This window comes from Pinus tabuliformis, chromosome 5_1, assembly GCF_031772625.1.
Source record: "Pinus tabuliformis cultivar Carrire ecotype Pingquan chromosome 5_1, CPIR1, whole genome shotgun sequence".
Classification (NCBI taxonomy): domain Eukaryota; kingdom Viridiplantae; phylum Streptophyta; class Pinopsida; order Pinales; family Pinaceae; genus Pinus; species Pinus tabuliformis.
Genome location: NC_142305.1, coordinates 22,175,698 through 22,190,266, shown reverse-complemented (window position 1 = coordinate 22,190,266; position 14,569 = coordinate 22,175,698). Strand labels below are relative to the sequence as shown.

The 14,569-nt window shown below is 29.9% G+C and overlaps 1 protein-coding gene across 1 annotated transcript; it reads right to left on the bottom strand.

The window, feature by feature from the left end:
- Positions 1-5,106: 5,106 nt before the first annotated feature.
- On the bottom strand, positions 5,107-6,121 carry LOC149163328 (uncharacterized). The gene has a single exon (XM_089430713.1). The coding sequence runs from the start codon at positions 6,052-6,054 to the stop codon at positions 5,383-5,385; it is 672 nt and encodes a 223-aa protein (XP_089286839.1). The 5' UTR covers positions 6,055-6,121; the 3' UTR covers positions 5,107-5,382.
- Positions 6,122-14,569: the final 8,448 nt, after the last annotated feature.

Here is a 14,569-nt window from a genome sequence, read left to right as displayed (position 1 = left end):
TGATTATTCATCTTGGCGATGAAAAAATTTGACAGGTAAAAAATATATATATATATATATATATATATATATATATATGTTAGATTTACCCCAGATCTATGTCAAAGATAGAAATCGTTGATCTTCGCGAGTCCGATTTCTGGTATTTTCAACAGCCTATAGCATTGGCTGATCCCTTGCAGTTTGCACGTCCTCTCCACCTATAGGGTCGTCGCAACATTATCTCGGTAGACCTCGGCCTCCACGCAGCCTTCTCTTGGTAGCCACCGCCAAGATGCAACCTTCTCTCAGCCTTCACGCAGCCTATTTTTTGTTTTTGTTTTCACAGTCGACACGATTTAGCACGACGGATTCGCGAAGGTCGTCGCGACTATCCAAGATTATCTAGCGACGGTTGTCCAAAATAAAACGAAAGTAAGTGTCACATTGGGATTGGCACGATTAGCCCTCCAAACCACGCAACAATTTTGTCTTAGGCGCGCCCTTCACTCAGCATACAAGTTCCTCAGCCCTGACACTTTGATACCATGTTAAAAAGTGATGTTTGAATTAATACAAAATACCAACTGGTAAGCTCTATGAAAGAGAGTCTGAACCAGGAAAGTCTGGCTATGTAGAACACTCTACATTTTCCATGTACATCACACATTATATAGTAATCATAGATTTAGGGAAGTTAGAACCATACCCTAAGAAATAGAAAGTAATTCCTATCCTGAGGTCTCGTGAACCAACTCTCACTATTCTAGGATACTCTCCATTATCTCTAACAAATGGTAATGTTTTTGTAATTTAAAATAAAATGTGGTAAGTTTTTTTATTGGAGTAAATGTTTAATTGTAGTAATATGAAATAGTTTTGAGATTATGTTAGGGAAGGTTGTCAAGATATATGAAAGAATTATATGTATAATTATTTATATTTGTTTGTTTTATTGAAAGTTTAGATAGTATATAGAATGGGAAATGAGCGTGGATCTGTAATAAAAACCAAGTATTATCATTTATAAGAACTAAGCATTTTGAAAAGAAAAGCATACTTAGAAATTTTATTTTTATATGAAACAAGTATAAAAAGATTTGTTTTTAATTGAAATTATTATATCTCACGGAAATTGTATGTATATGATAAGGTGACATCATGGACATGTCAACGAAGGAAAGAAGATGGTTGTTAACACTAGAAAATCTATGAAAAAATTCATTATTAAGACACTAAGAGATGCTTGAGCTTGGAAGGTGTTGTAGAGAAGTCACAGTGTATTGGAAGAATCAAAGAACTGTCACATAGCGAGGATTGTGGATCACATTTTGAAATGTTCATATGTGGACATTAGTTTATTTATATTGTCCTTCCATTGGATTATTATGAAGAGCTCTTTACCCCCACCACCTTGCCACCCCTATCTAACCAAAATGTTATTATATTTATTAATTTTTTTATATTAAATGGATGTTTAGCTAATATATGATATTAGTTCTAGATTTGATTACATTGTTGTGTTATTTGCTCACATATTTGTCTTTCTTCATTTCTAAAGTTTGTTGAGATATAAGTTTATGGTGCAGAGATACATGAAAAAACACACAACAAAATGGAGAACACAATGAGGACTTGAGGACATATGGCTTCACTTAGTTGTTTAAGACATTCTCTTAATTTTATATTAATTTTTGCTTAGTTTAAATAGTCATGGAATCTCAATATATCATTATGAGACCCTATTTCATTTCATTTATTTATTTATTTAAAATGTTTTAACATTTACAAAAAATCATGTAATTATTTCTTAGGTTTCTTTATAGATCACATAATATTCCCTTCAACATATGTCCAATTCAGTCATACCGATATGTAATTTACAATACCATTGTTTTAATAAATTTTACAATCCATATAATCATTATCAAATTCACCTTTCTACTAGTATCTTACTTTCCAGGGGAGTGAGTCTGTGTTAAAATGTTAATTTTCCAAAAATTTAGTTGACTTTATTGTTTTTTTCATGCTTAATTATTAAAGTTGAGGAATTTACTTAAATAAATATAATTCATTTTAGGTATTTTTAATTTCCAATTCTTTCTTTTTCCCAATTTGAGGCTAATGCCATGAATTTATGATAAATTACTAATCTACCATGACAATGAGGTTGCAAATGAGTGATACTTTTTTTGAAAACTATGAATAAATTAGTAATGTAACCTCATCATATTAGAAAAAGTTAATAGGAACTATTTTTTTTAAAGTCAATATATGAAAAGAAACAAATGGTAAAATGGTAAAAGAGATGTATTCTCTTTAAGAGATTGAATTTGATAATTATATTCACATTTGGAACTAGTTAATCAGAAAATAATGACTATAATATTATTTTATTTGGTTATAAAACTTATTAAAAAAATGTTTTAATTTTAATGTTATATCTTGTATTTTTTTTTAATTATTAATATTATTTTTTGATTTGTACATAAATAATAAAAAAAAAATGTGAAATATTAAATACCAATTAAATGGTTATGATACTATATTTATATTTATGTGGTTCTAAAATTTATAAAAAATTATTTTTTTCAAATTTAATTTTTTACATCTTATATTAATATTGAATTTTTAATTGTAAATAAATTAAATGTAATAATGTGTTTATATCATAAAAATAAGATGAAAAAGTTTTATTAAATATATTTTTGGTTAATCAATTAAGATAAATAATCTATATATAATTATTGTATTCTGAAACATATATTATACTCATTATTTTTACCTAATCATACAAAATGATTAGTGAAGCTTACTCTTTAATTAATTGCACATAATGAAGACGTATAACAAAAACGAAAATAGTATATATTGGATATTTTTATAAAAATGAAAATATTTAAAACTTTTAATATAGAAAGAACTACATAAAAATATAATGAACATGCTTAAACTGTTTTGATAAATATTTTTTTTACTTTATAACAATAATAAACTAAGCATTTATATTATAATTTAACCAAACCACAAAGAATGTATTTATATTATAATTTAACCAAACCACAAAGAATGTATAGTGCCGTGGATAACGAGGACTCAAGATGCCAAAACATTGCATTAAAATAACCTAATGGGTACGCCATTCTGAGTAGGGAAGAAAGAGGAGAGCTTTAAGAGGAAGACGATGCCTATAAATGGACAAAGGCTCAATTATGTGCTACAACATCTATCCTTAGCAATCAAGTCCAACCAGCAATATTTTATAGTTTATTTTGGTAATAATATTTTTTTCATAAAAAATTATATTATATATTTTCATTATAGGAATATTTAAATTATACAAAAATATATAACTTATTTTTACAAATTTAATAAATATTTGTTATTTTTAATTAAAACCAAAATTAATTAATTAAACCGCATTTTTTTCTCTCTTTCTCACCACTTATCATGAAATGGTAAAAAATAAATAAATATACCATTTTCGCTGCGTTAAATTATTGTTTCGAATCAAAACGTAATGTTAAATTATTCATTTTTTAAAGGGATAAAACACTAGAAAAGCTACCTACAAACACATAAAGTTCAAATATTTTGACCATAAGCCTAAAACATAATTTTTCTGGGAAAGGAAAGCTGCTACACATGGGAGTGATAGCAGATTTTTTATTAAAATATTTCTTAAAAATATATATTTCAAATAAAACTCGCATACTAGAGTTGACTGCCCATTAGCAGATTTTTTATTAAAATATTTCTTAAAAATATATATTTCAAATAAAACTCGCATACTAGAGTTGACTGCCCATTTGGATGGTTATTCTTGTTGGACTCTCTCACTCCATACCCATACTAACCTCACGTGCGTGAACAAACTCTCTCACTCCATACCCATACTAAGCTCACGTGCGTAACCAACTCTCTCACTCCATACCCACCCATGACTAATCTCACGTGCGTTGAGATGAACCTCCAAAATTGAAGATCAATTTGAGTCCATTGTCACGCATCACTATCAACTTTGTAGTGAATGAGATAAGGAATCATTTAGTAGAGTCCGCTTTCCCATAAAGGAGTTTGTGACTCGGATTCTCTCACCATTGCACAATAATGTAAAACATCGTTTTATTGTAATATGTTACCCAACCATCGCTCTTGTCACTACGTTGAACACAACTTTGAACATATATTATTATTCTTCGAAAAAATAACTTCGCTCTAATAGATCTGACACAACAACATTGATGCATTGGTCTCCACACTTCTCTATTATCCACAAAATATATCCAAGATTCTAACAGTGTACACCATTCATTCAATTTGTAGATGTAATAATAAAATTATCATGAGTAATAGGTTAACTCATCCAAATAATTATTATTTCTTCTTCTATAAATAATTATTCTAATAAAACAATTTATCAAAATAAAAACAACTCTAAATTATAATCACACTAATAACAACAAAAACTCGGTTGATTCCCATCTTATTCACGTTGTAATATTCATAACAACCTTTAACTTGCAATTCAATATACTTGATATAAAAAACACTCTCACTCATGCAAACAAGATCTATGAAATGATAGAAAACATACAAAAAAAAATAATCCCATCTTATTCACGTTGTAATATTCATAACAACTTTTAACTTGCAATTCAATATACTTTATATCAGAAACACTCTCACTAATGCAAACTAGATCTATGAAAAACAAAAAAACACGCTTACTACTATAGATAAACCTGTAACAAAATTTATCAATTCTTAATGAGTCATGGAAACATTGTATTAAAAACTACTCTCAATAACCCACTTGGGGCGTGGGAATGTAGGCCATCACCTTTTGTTTTCACCATGGATTTTAGCGATATGCTTTCCAACATAATCGAACATAAAAACCTAAGAATGTCTTCGTCGGCAGCAACGAATTAAATTTATTTTTAATTAAGATTATTATTTCTAATAATTTAAAATTACAATTTTAATAAATTTTTATATTTAACTTAAAAAATCAAAACAGTTGAAATAATATAAAATTTAATGCTCATAAACCATGACAAACCAGAAAAATGAAAATAGCATAAAAGTTTAACAAAATCAAACGTGTAAGATACTCCCGAACAATTTACGAAACACAAATTTCATTCCTTCATAAACTACTACTACAGCGAACGTAACTTTGACTTGTGTCAAAGAGCCACTATTTCCAATTGTCTGCCACAACCGACACTGTTGGTCTTTCAGATGTATGCAGTATGGAAATAATCTTTACAACATTGAACTTCATCTTCACAGCTAAATACAAGCAAATCCAGTAAGAATTTCCGCAATAGGATACTCAGTAAGTATATACAAGTTATGCTGCACACTATCTCAGTGCTCCGGCTCCTCTCAAGATGTTTATAAATCTCCAAGCGGACTTTGGGGTTCGGAGATGGTATCCAGACTGGGCTTCCATCGCGACAACGCCGATTGCTTTGTCACATGTTGGATTAAAGGACGCACCAATACATTTTCTATCACCATGTTCACATTATTGGCTGAAAGAAGAGAAGCGAGCTCTTCTTTTCTAACTCGAACCTTCACACGCACCGTCGATCCGTCTGTGGATTTGGAAGAAGAAACGATCCTGACGCCGCCTCTGTTAATCTTATTAACCACATCATCATCTCCTCCTCCTTGTTGTTTTATTGAATCTGTGCCGCTGTCCGCACGAGACTTTGGCCGCAAACTGGAAGTAGTGCCTGGAATGCTATGATAAGAAGAAGCTCTTGCAAACTGCCCTCGATTCATTATATTGTTGTTGTAATCGATGAGTTCATCCTCTGGGAGTAAGAGAGGGAGGAGATAATAGATATGAGCAGCTCGAAGCTCTGCCCTTTCTGGAAGAGGTCGAGGGAAACTGCCTATCCCAAGTGGAGGACCAGCGGGTGCCTCAAATATCTCATGATTTGGATAATCGATGAGTATTTCCTTCACAGAAACAGGACTCCGAAGCTTCATCACCGATCCGTCGGCTTTCATGATCTTTATCCGACGACTGGTTCCCCGTCGCAGCAGCACATTACCCATCCTGTTCTTTTCTATATTCTATGTATCCTATTCCTCGTATACTTTGTATGTATTTTACACACAGATGAAGAGCTGTATATACTTTTACACACAGATGAAGAGCTGTGTGTATATATAGAGAGTAGAAGAGTTCATTAGAGAGGAGATTAGGAGGTTAGTTTGACTTCGTCGTCTTAGGCGGCTACAAGGAATACGGCAAGTCAAGATGACACGTGTGTTTAGGACTAATTCATGGTTTAGTTTTTTTAAACTAAACCTCCTCTGCTACTTGATTGATCAATTTGGACGTTCCTCCTCTGCTACTTGATTGATCAATTTGGACGTTCTTGTTGGACCTTTTTTTCAATCCATCCACGTGAGGGTTGATTGTTGACTCCATGTCCATTTTAGGGCACGTTTAGCCAAAGACGTGAATTGTTTTGGGGAATTACAATATAGGTAGAGAAGTAATAATATACGTGATTAATATATTATTGTGATTTTATTTTATCATTGGGGATTCGGTGATTTATAAAGATTTAAAAGGAATTAAATTTGTTTAATCGTTATGTTTTTATGATTTAAAATAATTTTTTGTAAGTTGGTTTAGTAGAGTAATTTTTTAACTGTATTATAAAATGCTTATTTAGGTAGCCATGTTTAGAATTTTGAGATTATTTTGAGTAACGTTGTCAATGATATATGGAAGATTTATGTCTATGATTATAAAAATTATTGAAATTATTATTTTTTTTTGGAAATTATATGTATATAATAATGTGAGATGATGGACATGTTTACGAAGGAAAGAAGATGGTTGTTGATACTAGAAAGTCTAAGAAGAAGGTCATTATTAGGAGATTATTAGGAGACTAGAACGTGATGATTCTCACAAGTTACATGTTACTAATAGATGTTTGGTAGTAAGTTGGTGCTCTCGTTACACATTGGCATTCTCACAAGTTACATCTCCTACTCAATGTCTATTAGTAAGTTGGTACTCTCCTTGTACATTGGCAGGATGGATCACCCAAAGCATTGGATAGTGAAGAAAGGGGTGCTTGAGCCTGGAAGGTGCAATAAGCAAAAATAATTTTAGTTGATGAATTAAAGAACTTTCACATGACAACAATTGGGGGTCACATTTTGAATCATTCATACAATGATCTAGTTTATTTTATATTGTACTTCCATTGAATTAATATAAACAACTCTTTACCCTCTCCTCCTCTTGCCCCCACCCAACCAACCAAAATGTCATTGTATTCATACCAACCAAAATGTCATTGTATTCATTTAAATTTCTATATTAAATGGATGTTTATTCGATATATATGCTTAGTGGTAGGTTTGATTGCATTGTTGTGTTGTTCACTCACATATTTGTCTTTTTCCATTTTTATAGTTAGTTGAGATATAAGTTTGTGGTGCACACATACATGAAAAAGCACACAACATAATGGAGAATACAATGAGGACTTGAGACCATGTCTCCTCACTTAATTGTTTAAAACATTCTCTTCATTTTATATTATTTTCTTACTCAGTTTAAATAGCCATTGAATCCCAACATGCCATTACGAGACCCTATTTAATTTAATTTATGTATTATTTAAACTTTTTTTAGCATTTACAAGAAATCATGCAATGACTTATTGTGTTTCTTCATAGATCACACAATATTCCCTTCAATACTTCTATAATTCAATCATACCAATGAGTAATTTTATCCCAATACAATTTTTTCACTAGCTTTTATAACCCACATAAACTTAGAAAAGGAGAGAACAAACATAATTACACACCAAACACAAATTTCACACTACACTATATTTTATTGATCAAATAATGGTTACATATATAGGAGTCGATCACTCACTAGATCAAGTAATATTGGATCTCATTAAAATAGCTAACCTAGAAACTCACAACAACTAATAACTTGTAATACACATGTAACACACATGGAATCATTAATACTTCCAAGTCTATATCTTAATGCTTATATGTCAAATATCAAAATCACAAATTACAGTAACAATATTGATATTTGTCTAGCTGGTCTTCATTAGCACTTTTACCCACTCGGGAGCCTCACAGACTAGGTTCTTTCTCCACCATGACTTCGAGCTTACCACTGGATCTACTTAAGATGCAACTACTTCTAACCATAATTGGTGTCTTTGTAAGACCAACGATTCTTGACTACCTTGAGAAATAGTCTTAATACAAAATCACTCTATGGACATACTTTCATCCTAGTAATATGCATCAAAATACATACTTCCAGTTATATAAGTAAGCAATCTAGATACTAAGTGTATTCAAAAGTCAATCACACCACTTCAACTTTTTTTCACATACATAAACTTATATACACACAAAGGTAACATCTAATTGTTAATCTCGAACCACCAAAGAATAACCATATCACTAGCATATACCAAAGTATAAACATAACCAAATTAGTGATGTGTTCTCTCGACACCGAAGAACGTCAAGAACCACTAACTTAAAGTATGCTACTTTTTTCATTGAATGATTCTTCATTTTACCTTTTCACATTTCAATAATAATAATATCATACTACAGTATAAGAAAATTGTAACCCACATCACATAGTTTTATTAAATTAGATCATTATCTATATTAAATCAGATTTGTGACACTTGACACTAAGGATTTCATACAGCTTCATATACATACTCAAATGAATAGATATACACAGATTCCAACACTACAAGAGATACACAGATCCCAACCATATACAAGATATCAAAACTACAAAATAATCAACCCGATTAGCCCTACTTCTCTTTGGCTGTCAAATATGATATGCTTAAAACTCACAACAACAAAAGAAATGTGCTCAACTGTTCCATGCACAGATTCTTCACTGGAAACAACTTCACGTTATCCATAGCATGTCACAATAATACAACAATTCCGTTTTCAATTCAACCACAGAATAATGCACACGCACTCAAAAATCTAACAAATGAAAAATACACAATCCTACCCTATCTTACATAAAAGGATTTAAACTTGAAGAATTGGCATGATCAAAACCCCTCTCGAGAGAGAGAGAGAGAGTCAAGATTGAGCCAACTCTGATACCAACTTAGAAAATGAGAGAGAAAACATAGTTACACACCAAACACAAATTGCACACTATATTTTATTGATCAAACAATGGTTACATATATAGGAATAGATCACCGATTAGATCCAATAAAAGTGGATCCAATTTAATAAAAATATCTAAATTAGAAACTCACAACAATTAACAACCTGTAATACATATGTAACACACATGGAAGCATTACTTCCAGGTCATAATTGCTATCAAATTCACATTTCTAATAGTATTTTACTTTGCCAAGAACTCAGTGTTAGAATTTTAAATTTCCAAGAATTTATTAAATTTATTGTTGTTGTCCATGCTTAATTATTAAAGTTAAGGAATTTACCTACATAATGATAATTCATTTTTGGTATTTTTAACTTTCAATTATTTATTTTTCCACAATTTTGTTTGGTATTTTATTTTTCTAGGTTGTGATTTCGAATTGTTCTCAAAACTTATACACACATGAAAGGATCTAAATACTTTCATATATTGAAGTAGTATCTTCCCATTGTGCTCTTAGTGATTTAGATGATTTAGAAATGATTGGGAAAGTGAAATACCTCCTTCAACTCTTCATAAATAATAATAGCCTACGTTCATACCACTAAGGCAAGACATTTAAAAATCAATCAATTGTTAATATATATTACTAAAATCCCCCTCTAAGTATTAAAGTATTTATAATTTAGATTAGAATTGTGGAGTTACTCAACCAAATAATACTCCATGGTTATTTGTTATTGAAACATGGTTGTTTTCCTATGGAACTTGAAAATCCATTTTAGTATATGTGTTTTCTAGCACAAGGGATGTACACTTTCTTGAACATTAATGCTTAAATTAGGGTTGGTAGATTTATAGAGCCTCCTAGAAATTTCAAAATTGTGTGTTTCCTTTTCACTATTGGCATTGAGAACCACATATCCATTATCTGTGAAGAGTTTATCTAGTGACAAAATTATAGGTTTTTCACCAAAAGGCTGATGTGGGATTGTCATAGTGAATGTTAATGATAATTGTTGCCTCATTGGATTTCATTATCTTGGTATTTTAAGTATAGCTATCCACTCACAACATGCCTTGATTTATTTTGTGGATTATATCATCGTCAGTTGAGATATTTGGAAGACCTCGTTACATGTTATCAATTTACTTATGCTTCATTAACATGTCTTAGGTATCTACTTGTTTCTTTAACTAAGAAAACTCGTTACCAAAACCATAATTTCTTGCCATCATAAACACACTTGAAAACCACCTTTTCACCACATGTTCACTTATTGTCAATCACACTTCTTTTGTTGACACTTTTGAAAATGTGGTTAGAAATTAAACATGCCTTTAATAGCTAGTTTGAACTTCTAGATCTTTCACATTCCATTGATCATATCCTCCATGACCAAACATATTTACCAAGTTTACAACAAAAATACCTAAGTTTAAACATCATATTGGGGATGATCCATGTAGAACCATGTGACGATCTTTCATTTGTGGTGTTTCTCCAATATCATTATGGAAGACTCCACTTGGCTTCAATGGTTTCAATAAACTCTCACAAGGTGTAGTGAACAACCCTTTGGTACTCATGTCACTTTGAGGTCATTGCCATGGTTTTATGATATATTACTAATCTACCATGAGAGTGAGGTTGCAAATGAGTGATAAAAAATCTGAAGACTATGAATAAATTAGCCACGTTGCCCCATGATATTAGTCAAATCCAATGTGAATTATTTTTTTAAAAGATCAATAAATGAAAAAAACCGAAATGTAAAGGAGAAGTATTCTCCTAGAATAAAACTTAAGATTGGCTTTGGTAATTATATTCACCCTTAGAATTAACTAATAAAAAAATAATGGCTATGATATTATATTTATTTGGTTCTAAAACTTAACTAAAAATGTTTATTTTAATATATATATATATATATATATATATATATATTTAAATTTATGATATTATATTGTTGTGGTTCTTAAATTTATAAAAAAATATTTGTTTCTGTATTTGTTTCAATTTTAAATTTATATCTTATGTATTATTATTAATTTTTTATTTGCAAATACATGATGTTTCGCATAATATCACTACCACTTCACCCTCATAATATCACTCTCATCACCACCCTCAAACCCTCATAAAAACAATAAAGTATTTATACACAGTAAAATAACAATTATAATATACCATGAAAATAAAATGAAAAGAATTCATTGATTATATTTTTATTAAGTCAATTGAGATAAATGGGCTATATAAAAATATTATATTATTAATTCTAAAATATAAATTCTAGGCATTATCGGTTACCAATCATATAAAAAGTGATTCCTTAAATTCAACATTTAAATAAAATCTTTTGATTGAGAGGCCGTCCGTCACACATGATCCACTAATAAAGTGGTGAAACGAAAATACAAGATGCAGCAATAAAGTGGTGAAACGAAAATACTATATATAATGGATGAAAATATTTTAAACTTTTAATATAAAGGGAATAAACCTAGAAAATATAAATTAACTTTTTTCTTTATAATTTATTTTAACAATAATAAATTAAACGTTTATAATATAATTTGACCGAATCGATTGATCTCTCTCGTAAGAGTATGATCCAAGCTAACAGAGAATGTAGAGCACCGTGGATAACAGGGACACACAAGATTCCAAAACATTGCTGAGCAAAATAACTTATAATGGGCAGGCCATTCTGAGATCTTTATAACGAGGGAAGTGTACGCAAGAAAAGGGGAGCTTAAAGAGGAAGACGGTAATTATAAATGGAGAAACAGGTTCAATTAACCCGCAATTATTTACTCAACACCTATCTCCTGGGCAATCAAGTATATTTTGTTTTAATTTAATAATTTATGTATTTAATTTCATAGGAAAGTTAGATTATATGTTTTAATTTTAAAAGTTATGAGGATTCGGATGCCGCACAAAATAAATTTTTATTTAACAGTAAAACAGATTTCTTAGATCAAATTTCTTCTCCATCTATCTTCAAGAGGATGAACACGTGAAGCTAAGACATCAATGTCCCAAGAACCAGAAGAGATGAAGGAGATGCAAGATACAGGGAGTTGGAAGACTATAGAAAAAATAAGAAAGCTACAGCATCAATCTCGCCAAGAAAGATGAGGAGCTAGACAATTAAAAACTAAGAAAATTATAGATCCAATAGACCAATTTGATCTTAGTGGACGATGATCATCATCATCTTTGTTACCAATTATCATAAAATAATAAAAAATAAATAAAAACCTTTTCCGAAGGTTAAATATTGTTTTTAAGATATAAGCATTAGAAAAACTACCTACAAACACAAAAGTCTAAATCTTTTGACCGTGGGACCAAAATTGAGTGTTTTTTTCAAGCGAAATCTGCCACACGTGGGAGCGATAGAAATTATTTATTAAATTAATTAATAGGCATTTATAAAACTTGCATACTATAGTTGACTACCCATTTAGATGGTTATTTAGATGGTTATTCTGGTGGGACTCTCTCACTCCATAGCAATGACCAATCTCACCTGCAGAAGCTCAGTCTGACTCCCATGCCACGCATCACGATAAACTTTGTAGTGAGTGTGACATAAGGAATCTTTTACTAGACTCCGCTTTCCCATACCATAAAGGGGTTTGCGTCTCGGATTCTCTCATCATTGGCTAATAATGTTAAACTTACTCAACATTTTCTCATTGTAATATGTTACGCACCCAAATCTCTTGTCACTAGTTTGAATGGGTTATTCTCAAAATTTTGTATTATAACCAGTTATATAATAGCGAGTATTTGCTGTCTAAAGTTAAATTAAAATAAAATAAAAATTTAGCAAAATTAAAATAAAAAACTATAAAGATTTGGTAAATAGAAGTCTATGTAAGTGCATGTTGAAAAATAAAATTAGAAGAAAAAAAAGTAAAATTGGAAAACAAAAAATTAGAAAAAAAAGATATAATTAAATATACCCAGTCAAAATCTACAATGGTGTCTTATATTTTTAAAGATTAGAAATAAATATATAGGAGGATTATTTTATAATTTTAAAAAGCACCCTTCACAAGTATAAAAAAAAAAAAAACTTATTTGATGACCAAAATAAGTTATGAACACAATTTCACTATCAAATTACACCCTTCATGGAGATATTAATTTGACTTATTAAAGGAACAATATTTATCCACTATGTAAAGCTTTTGCTCATAAAGTTAAAGAATTTTACATTCAGTTTGAACTCTTTTTTAATGAATGTAGTTATGCAATTTCTAAATTTTAAATATTTTGATGACAAATTGTTAATTATTTTCCCTTTATAAATATACCCCATTTTATGAAATTTTTTTAATTAAAAATTGCGTTTTTTTCAATAAAATTTAAATTACCTAACACAAATAAAGTTTGTTCAAAGTTGGAATACGTTAATATGCTTTGTTTATTATTATCTTATGACTTTATATTGCTATGGCCCACATAGATCAAGTATTTCAAATAAATGTAGTTGATAAATGAATCTTAAAGGTATTGCTCATTTCTATCTATGCTAATTTTTACACATGGTTTACTTGTGACCTTTATTATACCTTTAAGTTTTCTAATTTTGGGTTTGTGATTATTGTCCAAGGCACTCATCATTTTTTCATATATATAAACAACTTGATGAATTAAAAAATTTAATATATTAATAAAAAATATATATTTCTTTCATAATTCTTTATTTGCCAATGACTTTTACCTTGACTAATGGTCCACTCTCACCCATGAGTGCCTCAACTCTCTACTCACATGCATCATTGTTAATGTTTAATTATTTCTTAGAGAATATTTTTGTACATAAGCACATACCAAATTTCTAAGCACTCTATTGTAAAGAGTGTAATAAAAAAATCTTAGAGAATCAAAGTCATGAGATTACTAGGTACAATAATACATAAGTGGCATGAGAATCGTCTACTGTAAAGCATATAATAAAAAAATCTTAGAGAATCAGAATCATGACATTACTAGGTACACTGATACATAGGTGGCATGGCAACCACCTATTGTAAAGTGTATAATAAAATATCTTAGAGAATCAGAATCATGAGATTACTAGGTACAATAATACATAGGTGGCATAGGTGACATGACAATCGTCTTCACACGTCAAGAATAAATTCTAATTAGTCCATCTTTTAATAAATAATAAAAATACTATGGATGGTAAATTAGTAATTAATGATGCAGTACACTGAAATCGGTTTCTACCATCATTACACAATAAGATGTGAAACATTTCAACCAATAATATTTGAGATAAATGAATTTAAATTTCATTTCATAATGCTAAACTTTGGACAAAACTTAATTTTTTTAAGTCAAAGGGAAACTAATAACAAGTCAATGGAAAATTGAAT

Excerpts from the sequence above, each read along its gene's own strand:
- LOC149163328 (XM_089430713.1), bottom strand. The coding sequence starts at position 6,054 with ATGGGTAATGTGCTGCTGCGACGGGGAACCAGTCGTCGGATAAAGATC.